Source organism: Tetrahymena thermophila, assembly GCF_000189635.1.
Source record: "Tetrahymena thermophila SB210 genomic scaffold scf_8253964, whole genome shotgun sequence".
NCBI classification, from domain to species: domain Eukaryota; phylum Ciliophora; class Oligohymenophorea; order Hymenostomatida; family Tetrahymenidae; genus Tetrahymena; species Tetrahymena thermophila.
Window position 1 is genome coordinate 34,005 of NW_002475986.1, and position 18,330 is coordinate 52,334.

The 18,330-nt window shown below is 21.4% G+C and overlaps 4 protein-coding genes across 4 annotated transcripts; 3 read left to right on the forward strand and 1 right to left on the reverse strand. All coding sequences in view use genetic code 6, as the record gives it.

Annotated features, from left to right (window-relative positions):
• Positions 1–474: 474 nt before the first annotated feature.
• On the forward strand, positions 475–2,860 carry TTHERM_01107330 (ankyrin repeat protein; the record flags this gene model as incomplete). Its single annotated transcript, XM_001030248.3, has 9 exons — positions 475–634; positions 694–869; positions 937–994; positions 1,050–1,099; positions 1,148–1,230; positions 1,482–1,846; positions 1,897–2,262; positions 2,339–2,465; positions 2,533–2,860. The coding sequence occupies 9 exons, from the start codon at positions 475–477 to the stop codon at positions 2,858–2,860; spliced, it is 1,713 nt and encodes a 570-aa protein (XP_001030248.3).
• A 493-nt stretch (positions 2,861–3,353) lies between these two features.
• On the forward strand, positions 3,354–4,544 carry TTHERM_01107340 (emp24/gp25L/p24 family protein; the record flags this gene model as incomplete). The annotated part of the gene is made up of 4 exons (XM_001030249.3): positions 3,354–3,470; positions 3,601–3,763; positions 3,874–3,980; positions 4,284–4,544. 4 exons carry the CDS (start codon positions 3,354–3,356, stop codon positions 4,542–4,544), a joined length of 648 nt encoding a protein of 215 aa, XP_001030249.2.
• A 912-nt stretch (positions 4,545–5,456) lies between these two features.
• Positions 5,457–6,680, reverse strand: TTHERM_01107350 (arrestin; the record flags this gene model as incomplete). Its single annotated transcript, XM_001030250.3, has 1 exon — positions 5,457–6,680. One exon carries the CDS (start codon positions 6,678–6,680, stop codon positions 5,457–5,459), a length of 1,224 nt encoding a protein of 407 aa, XP_001030250.1.
• A 4,975-nt stretch (positions 6,681–11,655) lies between these two features.
• On the forward strand, positions 11,656–18,114 carry TTHERM_01107370 (transmembrane protein, putative; the record flags this gene model as incomplete). The annotated part of the gene is made up of 12 exons (XM_001030252.2): positions 11,656–14,479; positions 14,541–14,711; positions 14,760–15,466; positions 15,525–15,606; positions 15,674–15,835; positions 15,889–16,166; positions 16,440–16,644; positions 16,852–16,958; positions 17,008–17,418; positions 17,590–17,669; positions 17,722–17,820; positions 17,886–18,114. The coding sequence occupies 12 exons, from the start codon at positions 11,656–11,658 to the stop codon at positions 18,112–18,114; spliced, it is 5,355 nt and encodes a 1,784-aa protein (XP_001030252.2).
• Between the last annotated feature and the right edge of the window lie 216 nt (positions 18,115–18,330).

Below are 18,330 nucleotides of genomic sequence, written 5' to 3' on the forward strand. Positions count from 1 at the left end.
ATTTGACATGTTTAGTAATAAATACTTATTTTACATTTAATTTTTAAGTATTTAGTAATTTTTGACAATAAACTACCAAATTTTAAAGTATTAAAGACAAAATATGAAAATATTGAAAATAATTTGTCCATTTTTATTAAATTAATTGATTTTTAAAATTAAAAAGCATTTTTAAATTTGATAATTTATTTACTTTTTATGCTTTTAATGGATTACAAATTAAATACCATAATATTTTTAATTCATTTATTGAAAAGTAATTAACTAATATTAGAATAATTATTATTATTTATTAAAATAATAAATAATTAATGTATTGTTATAAAGATTAAAATTATCTTTTTAATACAACCTGATCCGCTTTTTTTTGTAAAAAATTTATAAAAAGTTAATATTTATCAACAAAGTTAATCAATAGCCAATAAATAGATATTCCTTCTGGATAAAATTTTTAATAATATAAAAATCAGTAGTATGGAAGATTCTTAAAATACTAAAGAAGAGTTATCTTAATAGCTAGTTATAAAGTTTATTTCGCTAACTCAAAAAGAGAATTTTGAAAAAGCGATAAATATTTTGAGGGAGAATCCTGATCTTCCAATTTTAGATACAGTTGATAAAAAATATAATAATGGTAAAGAATAATTTTTTAGTAGATTTAGGTTGTTTACTTGATAAAATTAATAAAAAAAGCTCTCCATTATGTCTGCTTGCATAATAGCATTGAAACTTTTGATGTAGTTATGTCCTACTTAGAATATATAGTAAAATGCAATAATCAGTCTAATGAATTAATCACTCAATTTCTAGTTAGTAAAAATGAAGATGATTACTCACCTTTCCATTTGTCAGTTTACAAGGGGAATTTAGTACTTATATAATAAAATGATTACTCATCTTAAATAAATATTTATTTTTTATTGAAATTTTTATTAGGAAATGATAGAAAAAATGATGCAATATAATATAGATATTTCTATTAGAGCTAGAAAAGGTAATTATATTTTTTTATAGTTAAGTTCACTAATACTTTTAATCTTTAATAATAGGCTTATCAGTATTACATTTGGCTGCTTAAGGAAATCACCCACATATATTAGTATTATTAATTATAAACAAATTGAATGCTTATTTTTTAATTTAAAAGCATTACTTTTTGTAGAAAGGGATAAACATAGATTTAAAAAATCAGCATGGAGGTACAGCTTTACATTATGCAGCATTTTCAAAGTAGTCAACTTTAAAATAAAAATTCATCTTGAACTCATAAATTTAAAGCTGCTAGAAATACTCTTTTAATACATAATACATATTATTATCATAAAATGGAATAAATTATAATACTGAAATATATTTATTCAGATTTTTAAGAATTTAATTGATTAAATTATTTTTAGTTAGCTAATATAAAGTTTCATAGATTATTTTATATTAGTATTCCATTTTCAGATAAATAATTATTATAATTTTTAACAAATTAGGTCTGCTGAAAGTGTAATGTATCTGATTTCTAAAGGAAGTGATATAAATTTATAAGATAATTAGGGAGCTACTCCTTTGTTTTTAGCAGCTATCCAGCTAGATAATACTTATATTGCTAATAAGCTTTTGAAAAAAGGAGCAGACCCAAGAATAAAAAATAAGGATGGTAAAGATGCTATTTAAGCAGCTCAAGAAAAAAAGAATACAGATATGGTTAAACTTTTAAAAAAAAAGAATGGTTTAGTTGAATTAATGAATATAAAATCGGCACAAAAGCCAGTAAAATGCAAACTACTACCTTTGATATTAAATATGGTTCTCTTTTTGATCGTGTCTATAGCTACCTTTGTGTTTAATATTCCATGTAATTAATTTAAAAAATATAATAAAATACAAAATTATTTTGTTTCATAGATTTCACGAACGGATTTTGGATACTACTGCTAACTTTCTTACTATTTATAAGCTTTATTTCATTTTTACTTAGTTGGTTAATTGAACCAGGATATATAAGAACTACAGATAAAAAGAAAGATTTAGAATATCAGTTAAAGTGTTTGTAGTAAAGTAACGATGATCATGAAATTTGCTACGAATGTATATTATTGAGACCACCTCGCTCAAAGCATTGTGAATACTGCCAACGTTGTGTAATAGTTTATGATCATCATTGTCCTTGGATTAATAATTGTGTAGGAGCTAATAACTATCTTTGGTTTTCAATTTTCATATTTTCTACATTTTTTTATGCACTATTCATAATAGTCACCTCTTCAATGTGTAAAATTTTTTAATTGAATAAAATAATTTAAGTTTTTGATTGTTAAATTTTAAATATAAAAATTAAAATAAAAAGATATGATGGAGAGTAATTATGGAAATTATGGATTAAAATTTAATAATCAAAACACTCAGCTGATCCTTCATAAATTATCATCTATAATATGTATAGTAATTGGAATTTTCACTTGCTTAATGCTTTCGTAATTTCATTTTTTAAAATAGTTAATTATTTATTTAAATTATTAAAATAATACTTATGGTTATTAGAGTATTAATTAAGGTCTAAATTTCAAATATGGCAACAGGCAAAACCACACATGAAAGATTTAATGGAGTTTATTAAAAGAAAACTCATCAAAAATTTTAAAATCGAGAACTAACAATTTAATAACAAAGTTCAAATGAATAATCAAGCACAGAAGATGATACTCTTTCAAATGAACTAATGTAAAATTAGTAGAATGATAGTGATTTAGAAAGCCAACATAATTTTAGAAAAAAGAAAAAGAACACTCATTTCTCTTGTTTTTAAGGAATAATTTAACTTTGTTTCACTAATAAAAATAACTCTGAATATAGAAATTTCCAATTCTGATAAAATCATTTTCATAGAATTTATAGTTAGCATTAAACAAAAAAACAAAATAACAAATTATAAAATATTGTAAATATTATTAAATTAATTAATTAAATAAGAAAGAATGATTTTTTTACTTGTTTGTTTGTTGTAAACAAAACCTATAATTAATATATTTATTATATTTATTTTCATCAGTATTTCTGTTTTGCATGCTATTTATAATAAACATAAATTAAATTCAAAGATTTACGTGGAAGGATGTGTTTTAATTGATCACTTCTTTTATATTTATTTTTTTGTTTAATTTATTAGCAAACAAATTGATAATAAAGATATACACACACTCATACAAGCAGCCTTCTAGCTATAAATTTTCTTTATTTTAATAAAAGATATCCAAATCTAATACCAATAATTAAAAATTCATTGTTTGTATCAATAACAATAATATTTTGATAAATAAATAATCAAATAGGAAAAAGATATTATCAAGTTTCTAAAAAATAGGATGAAGCTTTCTTTATTATTATTATTAATTGCAATAGTTGGCTCTACTTAAGCCCTTCATTTTTATATCACTGAAGGTACTGAAAAGTGCTTAACCGATGATATCCCAGCTTAAACAGTAATTCAAATTTCACTTTCTAATATTATAGCTAATGCATCAGAAATGAAAATGAAATAAAAATGAATTTTTAAACAAACTCATAAAATTATTTCCAAAAATAGCTTAATTTTTTATATTATTTAATCAGCACATTTTGGGTTACACTCACTTAAAAGATAAATTGCCTGGTGTTCCTGATGGATCTAAAACTGATGGTGTTACCCTTACTGTCTATGGTCCTGATAAAGTATAAGTATTTTAAAAGTTGACCCTCTTCGGAAAAGACAAGTTCGCTATTACTACTACCAAGGGTAATTACTATTTAGCCTTTATAAATAAAAACAAAATAAATGAATTAATATCCTTGATAACATTATATTTCGTTAATTATTTCTAATTTTATGTTTAATAAAAATTTTAGGTGGTAATTACAAATTCTGTCTTAAGACAACAACCAGTCACTGGATTTCTAAGAACTAAAAGTTAAGATATGGATTGAGATTAGTCGTAGGTGAATAAGAATAATAGGTAATTTCACAAAATCAGAATTTTAAATATTTTTAGAATTTAATTTGAATGCTTTTTAGACAATTTATATATCATATAGAATTTAACACTCCACAATAAAATGTATTTTGAAAACTATAAATTTATAATAGTCTTAAATAATGTAAACTACATGTAAATATCAAAAATTAGCATTATTATAAAAGGGAAATTCCATATTTATTTTTATAAATAATAAAAAATATTATTAAAGAGCAATAAAATAATATGATTAATTTATTCATTTATAACATATCATTTATTTATCTATCTATAAAATAATAGGACGTTAAAGATGCTGCTAAAACTCATCACATCAAAAACTTACAAACTAAGATAGAAACTGTAAAGATTAGAGCCAAGGAATTTGTTGATTATTAACAACTTAACAGTAAGATTGAAGATGAGCTTTCACAAGCTAATATTAAGATTAATGATAGAGTTATCTTATTCACTATAATTGAAACAATTATTATTTTAGGTAGTGGTGTTTTCTAAATTCTCTCTCTCAAAAAATTCTTTGCACAAAAGAGATTCACTTACTGAAAGAAATAATAGCTCAAAAGATTACTAATAAATTTTGTTCCAAACAATAAAACTATTTGTGCAAATTGTAAATCTAAGTTAATTGTAATTAATAAATATATAACTTCAATTAGTAAATGTCTTTGAAGTATATAAAATGTTTTAAATATTTTTTAATTACATAAAATTAATTTAAAATGTAGAATTTCATCATAATTTCTATCAAAAATAGAAATTTATACTTATTTTATAATAAAATTATTGGTCAATTTTTAATAATTTTCTAAAACTTTTAAATTTTAATTTCTACAAAATACAACGATAATTAATTTTAATAAAATATAATGATCTTAATTTTAATGAATATAAATATTATGTTAGTTTTTTATACTTTTCAAGCTTTCCAAAAAAACCTTTTAAGTTTTAAATTATATATTTTTTTTATAAGTGATTGATTGATTTTCTAATATTTGATATTTATTTTAATTGGATTTTTTTGGTAACTTTTTATTTAAAAATATTCTAAGGAGAGTTTTCATTCTTCCAATTTGCAATATTAAATTTAATTGGGATTATTTTTTGGTTATTTTTTTATATTCAATATTTTAAGGAGTGTAGTGATTATAATTAATATTAATATTTTATTGGTCTATTGTTAATAATAGTTTTTTTCTAAAACTTTTAAATTTTAATTTCAACAAATACAAAGATAAATAATTTTAATAAAATAAATGATCTTAATTGTAATCAATATAAATATTATGTTAATTTTTTTATACTTTTCAAGCTTTCAAAAAAAAAATTTTAAGTTTTAAATTGTATATTTTTTTTATAAGAGATTTATTAATCTTCTAATATTTTAATATTTGATATTCATTTTAATAGGATTTTTTTTTGGTAACTTTTTATTTAAAAATATTCTAAGGAGAGTTTTCATTCTTCTAATTTATAATATTAAATTTAATTGATATCTTTTTTTGGTTATTTTTTATATTCAATATTTTAAGGAGTGTAGTGATTATTATTAATATTAACATTTTATTGAGGATTAACCATCATAGGTATTGGCATTTAAATATTTTATTATTAAATTTAATCCAGTTAATTATTACTATTATTAGATGTATTGGTTTTTTATAATTAAACCATTTACAAATTAGATTAATTACTAGTGTTTTATTTCTCCCTTGAAGAAACTGATGAAATAAAAAAAGGTATTTCTAAAGGTGTATTTGATTTCACTGAAAAAAGTGAAGGCATTACTGGTAATATAGTTATTAAATTTTAGTATTAAACTAGTAGACCTAGAGCACCTATTTTTGCAGATTTAGGAATTCTTAGTTTGACTAGCTTATTTTCAATTTTAGATTTTTCAGTGCTAACAAATTAAGAGTAAATGTCAAATACTTTTTCTATTTATTAATTTTTGTTTGATCTCATTGTCAATTTACCCTATAATTTTACTATAAAACGAGAAACTTTCATAAAACTCCTTGATGCATCACAATTTAAAATTAATTTTATTTCTTCTAAATGGTCATAAACTCTTTTATCTAATTAAGCCTACATTTCTATCTAACCAGAAAGGCAGCAAAAACAAATTAGCGGATTTGAATACTCTTAGGCTTAATATGTTATGTTTTCGACCTAATTAATTTTTTGAAAAATTTCTATTTCTTAGGTGGTTAAAAGCCTCTATTTAGAATCAGATTCTAAAATATAAGCTGTTAGAATATATTTTATCTAACACTTACAGTTTTGCTAATCTTAATAATTAAAACTAGATGGTAAATAATCTGCAATGCTTATCTGAAATGGTAATTTCCACTAACCTATTATATTCCTACTATCTTCTTTACCTTAGGAAAATTGATATGCTTCAGTCGTTAGTTCATGAAATTTGTTATATCCCTTCCTTTAAACTTAATTCTCTTAATAAAGATGTTTCTCATTGTATTATTTTGGTGTACTAAAAAGAGTTTCTTCTATCCCTTATAGCATCACTACAAGGCAAGTTGCCTTTAAAGAAACATTTAAGTCAATTAAAACTTATCCAGAAATTTTTTCTCCAGACTAAAATTAAGTCTTATCCACTTCTATATGAATTTAACCTATAGATTATTGATTGAGTTAACTTGTACTTTAAGACTATCCCATCTACAATTATCAAATTATGAATAAGAATTTATATTTTTAATTAAATTTTTGATGGAAACCTTAATAAAAAAATTTTAAACATAATAATAATAAGATTTTATAAAGATAAAAATTATAAGTGACACTTAATATAATTCATTCAAACTTATTCAATAAATCATTTAGCAAGCATCAATTTATAATTTAAGCATATTATTCAAATAAATTATCCTATCAAAATACTAATCTACGATAAATTGAAAGTCATTCCAAGATTATTTAAATCTTACAATTTTCTATATCTTGATTTTATTCTTTTTTTTTCATTAAACTACTTGTGGGTCATTCCAGACATATCTACTTTTTTAATTTTACACTTTCAAAAAATATTTTAAATATTTCAAGATCCATCCTTAAAATTGATTTCAAATATTTTTAATCTGTTTTAATTTTAAAAATTAAAATATTTTTTTAAAAAGAATCAGAATAAATTAAAATATATTTTTTAATAAATTAATTAGGGAAATAAAAATATTTGAATTTTATGCTAAAATTTTAGTTTTAGCTTCTTATTTTTATCAAACCTGTTTTTATTTTCAGAACTTGTACTATTTACTTTTATTTTATGCAAATATATATAGAAATAATATTTTACTGAATAATTTAAAGTATTAATAAAATATTGCTATTATCGAATAATTATTTTGCAATTAACGAGTAGAAAATATTTATCTAGTAGAATAATAAATATTTTTTATCTATTAAAAGAAAATTTATAAGAAATAAAAAATAGGTTTTGAACAGGTTCGAAACTTCTTTCAAAATTTTCTTTTAATTTATAAAAAAAGCATGTATTGTTTTACTATTAATGTATTTGTTTATCACAGAATAATTATTTGGGGATAGCTGTAAATAAAATGTGAATATTTAAGTATAAAGCACTTGTATAAATTTTGACTTGCCCTATGATTTAGTTTTATTTATTAATTTAAATAAAAAAAAATTAGCTTTTTACATAAAATTAGAAAAATATTGGTAAATAATGATAAATACATTTATAAAAACTTTAGCTCTCTACTTTTTAGTCCTACAGAGCTTTGCTTATGAAATCATAGACGAATGCCCATAAATGTTTTAATTAGGAAGTTTATCCACGACATGTTCTACTGATTAGAATAACTAAGAGCTTAGGAATTCTTTTCTCATAAAGAATTAAGCAACTTCTTTAACTTAAGAATATTTGGTTGTTTTTGCAATATAGTCTGTTTCTTTCTATAATACTGAGAATTTATCACTTTTTAAATACACTCAATTGTAAAATAAAGTAAGGTTGTCATACTTTATTGAAGATTAAGGACTTTACTATGTTTCTGATTAAGGAATTGTGTACAAGTTAAATTAAAGCACATATCACTTTGACTCTGTTGCAACTTTTCATTATTCTTAAGTAGTATCAAATTTTGCTATCAGCAATAGTTTAGACTATATGGTTTACCTGAACAATTTATCATAAGTAATCTATATTTAAAATATATTTAAATAAAATTTTTTTGTCATAAAGCTAATGATATCTAGTCAAGCGGAAGGTCAATTCGAAATTGCTGATAATGTCTAAAATTTCTTTTTTAGCAATTAGTTAGATTTTGTTATTTTAAAGAATGAAAATTCTTATAAATCTTTTTGCTTAAAAGATAAAAAATTTCAATAAAATGATTTGTTCTAAAATAGCAAACAAATTATTTTGGTAGATGAGTACTTTATTGTTTAGTATGAGTCATAGGATTCTTAGAGAGTATTTCTAAGTGTATATGAAGGTAAGAACTTAAATAAAATAGATGATTTCGACATAATATTAGATAGTTTACCGCAGTCAATATGTTAGCAAGGCACTATTACTATATAGAATGCTAAATTTATAAATTATTCGAGTGAGCAAAAATAACTATATGTTTATGGCAATAATTTATTTTTAGTAAGGATCGATTGTAATAATAAAAAAATAATCCTTGTTAACTAATAAATAGAATTAAATAGCATTGATACTAGAGACAGTGACTCAGATATTGACTCTGATTTAAATATCACTTAAGTATATGGATAAATTTAAGATATTGATTTAGTAAAAGAAAATATTATTGCTTTTGCTACCTTAAATTGTCTCTTTGTTTATGATTTTTCTAAAAGCTAATACATTCTAATCAAGTATCAATAAAAAGCTTTTACTGAAAAAAATCATTTAACAAATTTAATAAACCTAAGCAGAGAAAGAATATTATTATAGTCTGATTAATCACTGTAAATAATAGATATACTAAGTAAAAAGATTCAGTACGATGCCCTATGTTTGTAAAAATTAAAATACACTGATGAGGAAGTCGTATATACACATTATGATCCTTAAATTATGAGAATATTTTTCTTAAATAATTGGGGTAAATTGTACCAGTACAACTACATTAATAAATAATTTGAAAAACTAATAATTAACCTTGATTCAAGGAGTATCGTTGAAATAAATTAAAATTCTTAAAAAATATTTATTACAAAATCTGGTGTCATTCACTAAATAGTAGTCATTGATTATTACAGTGGAGTTATTTTATATTAAATTCCTCCAATATGGGAAAACAGTATTTAAAAAATGGTCATGAATGATAAAAAAAATATTTTAACTATAATTGATAAAGAATCAAATATTTTCATATTTGATTGCAATGATCAATGCATTTTATAAAGACAATACCCAAAAATGATTACTTTAACTTAAAATATTTTTGTAAATTAATAAATTGAATACATTTTAATAAATGATCATCTATCGATTCAAAAAATTCTTTTAGATTAGAAAGCAAATAGTAATTAAATATTAACAATTAAGGATATTTAACATGAGGCATAGATTCAAATTTAAAATACTGAGATGATTGTTAATTTTTAAGCTCATTAAAAATCTGGAGATTTGGTAATAGTTACTAACTAATCATCGGTTTATGTAATATGATTTGTTCTTTTTTTAATAAATTCAATCATTTCAATTTATTTTAAGGTAAATGCCTTTTAAGATTTTTTTTTTAAAGGTTTTTAAATATAGTAATTTTGAATTTGTCAGTTTTTATAAGTCTTTGCCTGCTAATTAATCAGTATTCGATATTAAGAGAAGCGATAGCAAAAATATAGTTTTTCTAAGAGATGAATATTAAATTCTAGCTTATAATTTAAATACAGGAGAAAATTTGATTTAGATCACAACATAGATTAATTCAAAGATAATTGATTATGTTTTTGATGATATAAGCTTTTCAGAATTAATTATCATATGTGTAATTGATAATGGATATTTATTGCACTATGAAGGGAATACTTAAATTAAATAGTAAATGATAAATCCAAACTCAGACTTCGGAGGTATCATCATCGATTATGAAAATAAGTAAGTTTTAACATACACAGGTGATATGTAAATTACTAAATACAATTATTAGCAAAATTTTATCCTAAACCAATATTCATCTTTTGGTAAAATTTCAAAAATATAAATTGATTATTCTTAAAACTTGTTAATTCACACCAGTGATTATGATATATATTTTAAAGACTATGATTCTACTTATTTCATCTCCTTTAGATCTTATGATTAAATTCTAAGTGGTGGATATTATGACCAGTAAGAAAAAAGAATTTTCTGTTACGGCAATTATATTTAAGAAATAGACAATTAATCATATTAAATAAAGTAGATTTATTAGCATAATCCTCTTCAAGAAAATAAAATTCCTTAGCTCAAAATGAATATCACAGAAATAGATGTTTTAAATAAACTAGATATATTGTTATCTTTTAGCATGGATGGATCAATGAGTATTTGGAAATATAGTACCATGGAATTTAAGAAAAATATATAGTTCGATTTAATTAAATGTATTTACCCAGTTGGAGGAACTTACTATGAAACTTTAAACAGGTATTATATTCGTTGCGAAGGAGGTTCTATATATCTAATGCAGATTAATAAATTTAACTTTGATCTTATTTAAAAATATGAAAATATACTCTAATTTTGGAAAATAACACAAGTTATTATAGTAGAGTAAATAGATAGAATATTTATATCAGGAGTAAAATTTATTAAATTTTATATTTAATTTAATTTATATTTATTATAATTAGTACTCCTATTGGTCTAAGTAGTACACGCTTAATACATTTTAAATGTTAAAAACTTATAAAGGTAAAAAATAAATTAAAAATATACCTATTTTAAAATAATACAATTAAAAAAGGAATCAACTGCAGATATGATTTCAAGAACAACATCCTTATAATGTTTGATGTATGAAATATTTTAAATTAATAAATTTTAATTTTATTTAATTAATCAGCTATCCTTTAATTTATTTTTAAATTCAAAGTGAAAAATTTTTTAATTTGAAGTAATTTTAATCAATAAATTCTTTTTAAAAATAAAATTAATGCACTACGTGTATTCATGGCTAATTGATTTTAGATTTGCAATTGAAAATTTATCATTAAAAATTTTTTTCTTAGTAATCAGCCTAAATTAAGGGAGGCTTTAATTCTTTAATATTTAATCTATCTAATATTTTAGCAAATCGCACTTTGATTTACTAGAACCAATCTTTTGAATTTTAAGCAAATTTTATTTAATAAAACAAAAAATAAGGTTTCATTATTTTAAGGGAATTCAATTAATTCTACAATTATAATCCTTATTTTAAAGAACACCAATATATCTTTATATTTATATTTTTATAATAATTAAAAGCATAATGGTCAATTATTTGTTATTGATCCAATTAAAGATGTTGAATTATTCTTTAAAATAGTTCATAAGGGATGGATTTATGATGTTGTATTTGATAGTGAGTAAAGATTAATAATTACAGGAGGATAGGATGGTTATCTAAAGTAATGGAAATATGATACTCAAAACTAACAGCCAAATAAAATTTATTAACATAATCAATCAATACAAACAATGATATATGATAGAGAAATAGATATTTTATTAGCTTTTGATATAGAAGGTAATATACTTATATTGAAATTTAAAAGTCTTACATTAGTTAAAAAAGTTCCTTCAATAACTAAAACATAAATATTAAATCCTTATTTAGATATAAGTAAAAATTTGATAATTGGATTTTCATCAGATAAAGTAATATCTCTTGATTATAATTCTTTGTTAATTGACCAGTATAATGCTTATGTATATAAATAAACTTCAATAAGCACTTTTTATTTTGAAGAAGAAAAAAATAATATTTACTTTTTAAGAAATGATGGATATTTATATTTATGGGATATGTAATAGCTATAATTCGAATACCTAACTTATTTACCGAATATTTATACTGTCAATTCTAAGCTATACTATTTTTAAAATTAGCAGTTGCTATTAATTATAACAACTATTAAAACTTTAGTATATAATATAAAATTGAAAACACTTACCAATACTTATATGTAAGGCTGCCAATCGTCTAGCTAAATTTCTTAATTTATTATCTGCGCTTAAGGTTTTTAAATTTAAATGATATCAATAAATACAGAAAATAAATTAGATTTTATTGATATAAATTAAGGTAAACTTTTTATTTTTTCTAAAGTTTTCAAAATAAATTTTTAATTAGTATTTAAAGCAATCATTAAAATATTTAATTTTTTTGAATAAAAAATTTTTTTATTAATTAGTCTGAATAAAACTTTTCTTTTTAATAAATATATAGGTAAAACATCACATAATTTTATAGCAATTCAGGGCTCTAATCAATAAATAGTTGCATACTATCGCTCAAAAGAAAATAGCTTAATTATTTACAATCCAAACACATAAAAAGAGATACAAAACTATTAAAATTATCACTAAAGTAATATAAAAGCTTTAATTATCAAAAAATAATATGTTTTAACATTTGAGCTAGCAGGAATACTTAAAATAGCATTCGGTAACTCATTTTAGTATATTTATTAATTAGATCAGTTCAAAAACACTTAAATAGATAATTTAGAAAGTTTTTCTAATGACATATTTTATATAAAAACAAATTAATAAATTTTTCCTTATAAAATATCATTTATAGATGATAAAATAAAAATAATAAATGCTAGTCCTGTTAATATTAATTGCAAGGCATCAAGTATTAAATTTTCTAATAATGGTAGTGATTTACTTGTAGTATTATGCTCAAATGACTTAATTTATACATTTTTAGTTATAGATTAAGAAACAAAGTTTGCTTTTAAGTAAGTATAATAATTTAGAAAACTAATGCTGCAAGACTCATTTATATAGTCTTTATTTTTTATTGATTAACACATGCTAGCTTTGGAATATTAAAATCGTTAAATAATTATTTTCTTGAATGATGACTATACGATAAAAAAGATTGGTAAAAATGAAGTCATTGAATAGGAAGATTTTAATATCATTAAAATTAAGTATAAAAATAACAATTTACACTCATTAATATATTATGATGTTAAAGGAATCAAAAATATAGTTTTTCCTCTTTTAGCATAAGCAAAAAATTATTCGTAGTATAGTTCTTGCTAGTATGTTAACTAATTTAGAACACCAACATAAATAAATAATATGTTTAAGTCAATTTAGGACTCTTATGATTTCTTTAAATGTTACTTAGTTATTCTAAATTTTAATATCACTCTGAATTTATAAGAATAATCTTATTTTAATTCTGGTATAGAATTCTCATATTAGGGCATTACTAATTTAACTATAAGAGGTTAAGTAGATAGTCAAGGGTAATTTCAATCAATAGCATCATTATCCAAAGATTTTATCAAATAAGGAAGTAAATATAATCAACTGGCGTTTTATAATTTAAAAATAGAAAATATTTAAAACAATTCTGATGAATATTTTACCTTTGAAAATTTTTAAAATTTAATTATGCAAAACATTTATTTTGATAATTATTAGGCAATAAAACTTTTTAAAATTTCGTTTGTCTAAATTTACCGCTTAATTTTAAAAGATTGGAAAATATTAAACTAAGAGATAGATCTATAAAATACTAGTTATTTGGAGTTTGTAAATAATTATGAATTGTAAATAGAAAATATGCTGATTTAAAAGTGCACAATATCAGGATAAATAGAAGAAAGTTTATTTGAAATTATTAATTCAAATAATATAATAATTTAAAACTTAACATTAGATTCTAATAATATATTGAAAAGTAAGTTCTTTAAGGTAACTTATGCATATAATGTTTTAATGAATAAAGTATTGATCTAAAATAATGTTAAATAGTAACTTAAGAAAAAAAATTAAATTTAGATATACATCTAATCAGTTTTTGAAATCCAACATGTTAGAACAACAAGAATAGAAAATGGTTTTTTTATTAGCAATAAAGATGTTTAATTTATTGACTATCATAACACTATTAGTTATACTGATAGAAATTAAAACGAGATAATAAGTAAACAAAAAGATGATTAAATAATAATCAATAAGTTTGATTTTATTGACAATACATCATAAAATCCAATAGTTTAGATATAATCTTAGTCAATTCTATTCGAAGAAGTTTAAATTCTTTAAAATAAGATGTAATAATGCTTATTTTTAGATTTAAGACACTCTATAGCAGTTTTTAAAAACATTACAGTAAGTGAAAACAGCAGTAAAAATAATTTGTTACTGATTTAAGATAGTTAAATAACAATTTAATTTTCTAAATTTTTAAGTAATAAACAAAATCATAGCTTATTATAAGTAATATCATCAAATATTACTTAAATCAATTCTGAATTTATATAAAATGTTTCAAAAGGTAAAATAAATGTCTTAAAAATACAAAATTATTTTTATATTTTTATTTATTTATTTATTAGAGGATGGTGGAGCATTCAACATATAAAATACTGAAAATGAAACTGTTGAATTTAGAAATAATATTTTCAAGCTAAATAAGGCTAAAGGATCAGGAGGTGCTATTTACTCAATTTGTTATTAATTTGTACTAGAAAGTAACACATTTCAAGGGAATCAAGCTGGAATAGGAGGTAATTAAATTTTAGATTTCGAAGTTATAATTGATTGTAAAATATTAGGTGCTATTAGATATCAAAAATACATACCTACTTATATATAATAAAGAGATGAAATAAAATAATAAAATCCGTAAAAATAAGTTGATAGTTGTGGTACCTATTCAAATAATATTTGTGAAAACAACAAAGGTTTGGTTTTTGGTATGAATATAGGCTCTTATCCTAGGGATGCCTTAATAGTATACATGGGTAAAAAATTTAAGTTAAGTTAGAAAAATATAATTTTTGAAGGAGTAAGAAGTGGATAAAGCGATGAAAGCTTCACAATTTAACTATTAGATGAAAATGAAATGATAATACACTTTCCAGACTGTTTTACAGCGTTTTCAAAAAATTTAGAGGATGAACTTCTTTTTTACAAAGCAGAATTCTTTTTAGATAATAAAGCTGAAAGACTTTAAGACTAAGATATTAAAATAGAAGGATCCACTATTAAAGAATACCAGAAAGAAGGATTCAATTTCAACCAGCTTTTCTTATATGGAATACCTAATTACTAATCTTTCATGTTCTTAAAAACAAACTCAATATATGCTGTTTAAAATAACTTAGTTAATACTTCTGAGCTTTAAATATTTTAACTGTAATTAAATTTTAGGGAATGTTTACCTGGAGAAGTAATAAATTAAATTTGTGTTGATTGTCGTATTTATGAATGTAAATAATGCTTAGAAGGAACATATTCATTAGCAAAGCCAAATATAAACGTACTATAAAATATTTTTAATTTATTAAAATTTTATAATAATTTATAAATAAAAATAGGATGAGTAAATGAAATAATGTAAGAAATGCTCTAGTTAAAATACCGAGAATTGCCAACTTAATTAAATTAAGCTAAAGAAAGGTATTTATTGTTCATTACTTTCAAAAAAAAATACAATATTTTAAAATCATATTTAAATATCTATTAGGTTTTTGGAGAGAAAGCCAAGACTCTGACATTATTGTAGAATGCTCAAATAATCCCTAGAACTGTGCTGGGAAACCAGAAAAAGGATATTGCGTTGAAGGCTTAATAGGTCCGCTGTGCGAGACATGTGATATCAGAGGAGAAACTTGGGGAATGCCTTATGGTAAAATATTTATATAAATAATAAAATATTTAATAACAATTTTTATTTTGAAGGCAAGTCATATTTTAATTAGTACAAATGTAGTCCATGCAAAAATTAATCTTACTTAATATTCTAAATAGCTTTTGCGATTCTATTTATTATTTATACCACTTACACTATTATACAAGTGATAAATTAGTCTAATTTAAGAATTATTTGCTACTTTATTAGAAAAACTGGTTTACTCAAATTGGGAAGAACTGCTATAATAGGTTAAAATACCCTTTATTTCAAGTTGCTTATCCATCAACTGCAGCTATTATTAAACCTAAAACCATTTAAATTAAATGTATTTTTTTAATTTAATATTCAATTTAAATGCCCAATAATCAAACTACCTTAATTTTTTTTATAAATTTTAATTTTTCTCATTTTTTGAAGAATGTAGTCACTTTAAAAAATAAAACCATATAAAATAATTCCTATAGATAAAAGCTTTTATACTTAGTTAATAAATTATTTTTTTAAATTAAGATAAAAGTGAATTTAATCAAAATGATAAAAAAATAATAAATATCGATAAAATTTATATTTATAATATTAATCTCTTATTTAAAAAAAGATATAACCTCTATTTAGCTACAGCGAAACTATTAGTGTTCCAGTCATTGCCAATATCGATAGCATAGATTGCTTTTTATATGCTTTTAATAAGCATATCCCTCATTATGTTATTAAATTTGGCTGGTGCTTAATCTATTTAATTTTAATTTTTATAATATCTGTAGCATTTTATAGGCTATTTGTATTCTACTAATGGAAAAAATGTCACTATAATAATTATAAAAATTATTGGCTAAACTTTTCTATTAGATCAAGCTTGATATTTTATATTTTTATCACTCAGTAAGGGTTGTCAGATTTTCTCATTTAAATACTTTCATGTAGAGAAATAGGTGGAAAAATGTATATATAATCTTAGATAACAGAAGCGTGCTATTCTTATTAACACTTATCTATAATTTACTATGTAGTTATTCCAGGTTTAACATTTTTAGTTTTAGTTTGGCCAGTAACATTAATATGGAAACTTCATTCAAATAAAGAAAAACTAGAAAGTTCTTACTCCATGATTAAAAAAGTAAAATATTTATTTCAAAAATTTTTCATAATTTTTTTAATTAAAAAAGCTTGGTTTTTTGTATTTTGGATATAAACAAAAATACTACTTTTGGGAATTTGTAAAAATGTATCAAAGAATTTTGATCATTTTTGTAGTGAACTACAATGCTACTTCTGAAAGTATTTTAGGACTTCTCATTCTATTGATTACTTTTTCTTATAGCACATTATTTAATTACATTGAACCATATAGAGATAATACTATGAATAAGATTGAAAAAATATCTTCTACTTTAATATCTCTAATCTTTTTATTAGCTAACATAGCAAAAAATGTGAATTCTGTTAATTTATATATAACAGTTTTAGTAATGTACTCTTGCATTATTTTATTAGTGCTTCATCTGCTGGGTTCAATATTAAGTAACCTTTTTTCTTCTAACTCTAATTAGATTATACAAAATGGATTTATGAAACGTGTATTTAATTGTATGAAAAGTAATATCCCAAAAACTAGCTGCCTTTATAAAATAATAAAATATACATTCCCAACATTGCATAAAATGATTTATAATCCTCATTTTATTTCTTCTTTTGACAAATTTCAAAGGTGGAAATTAATTAGATAGAATTTAAAAATTTATATTTAGAAACATCTATAAAATCAAAGCATAAAAAATAACCTCAATGTTACGAACACTGTACAAAGTTTCTTCAAAATCAAATAGCCGTAATATTAATAATTAAAATAAATTAAAAAATAAATTTTACATTAATTAAAGGTTTAAAAGCAATGATTAAGTAGACACTTATAAATAATTATAAATAACAAAAAAGCAAGGAGATGCAATAAAAGATTTGACTTCATCTATAGAAAATGAGTATGTTTTTTAATAAATCAAATTTTATAATATTAATAAATTTATTTTATCGTTAAAAATAAAAGTTTTGATTTTAATTTGCAAGTAAAGGAATCTAATTCAGCTGAAATCAAAAATAAAAATAATTAATTATGTAATAGAGTTATTGATTCTAGGATGGGTCCAAACTCAAAGCTAAATAAGAAACCAAGTATTCCTTAACTATTTTTAGACTCAAGTTAAATATTTCATCTGACTAAAGAAATAACTTAGTTTAATTCACATAGATTTACAGAATCTTAAAACATGATTTGAATAATTAAAAAAGCATTATCAAATTACTCTAATTAATTCTTTTTGAAAATAAAGTCTTAATAATTATAATAATTTTAATTTTTGTATTTTATATATTTTTGTTTTTGTTAATTTTAATATAAAATATTTTATTTTTATTGTTTAGTTTTTAAAAAATATTTTATTATTATTTTTTAAAAGAATTTAATTATTGTATTTTTTATTATAAAACTATGT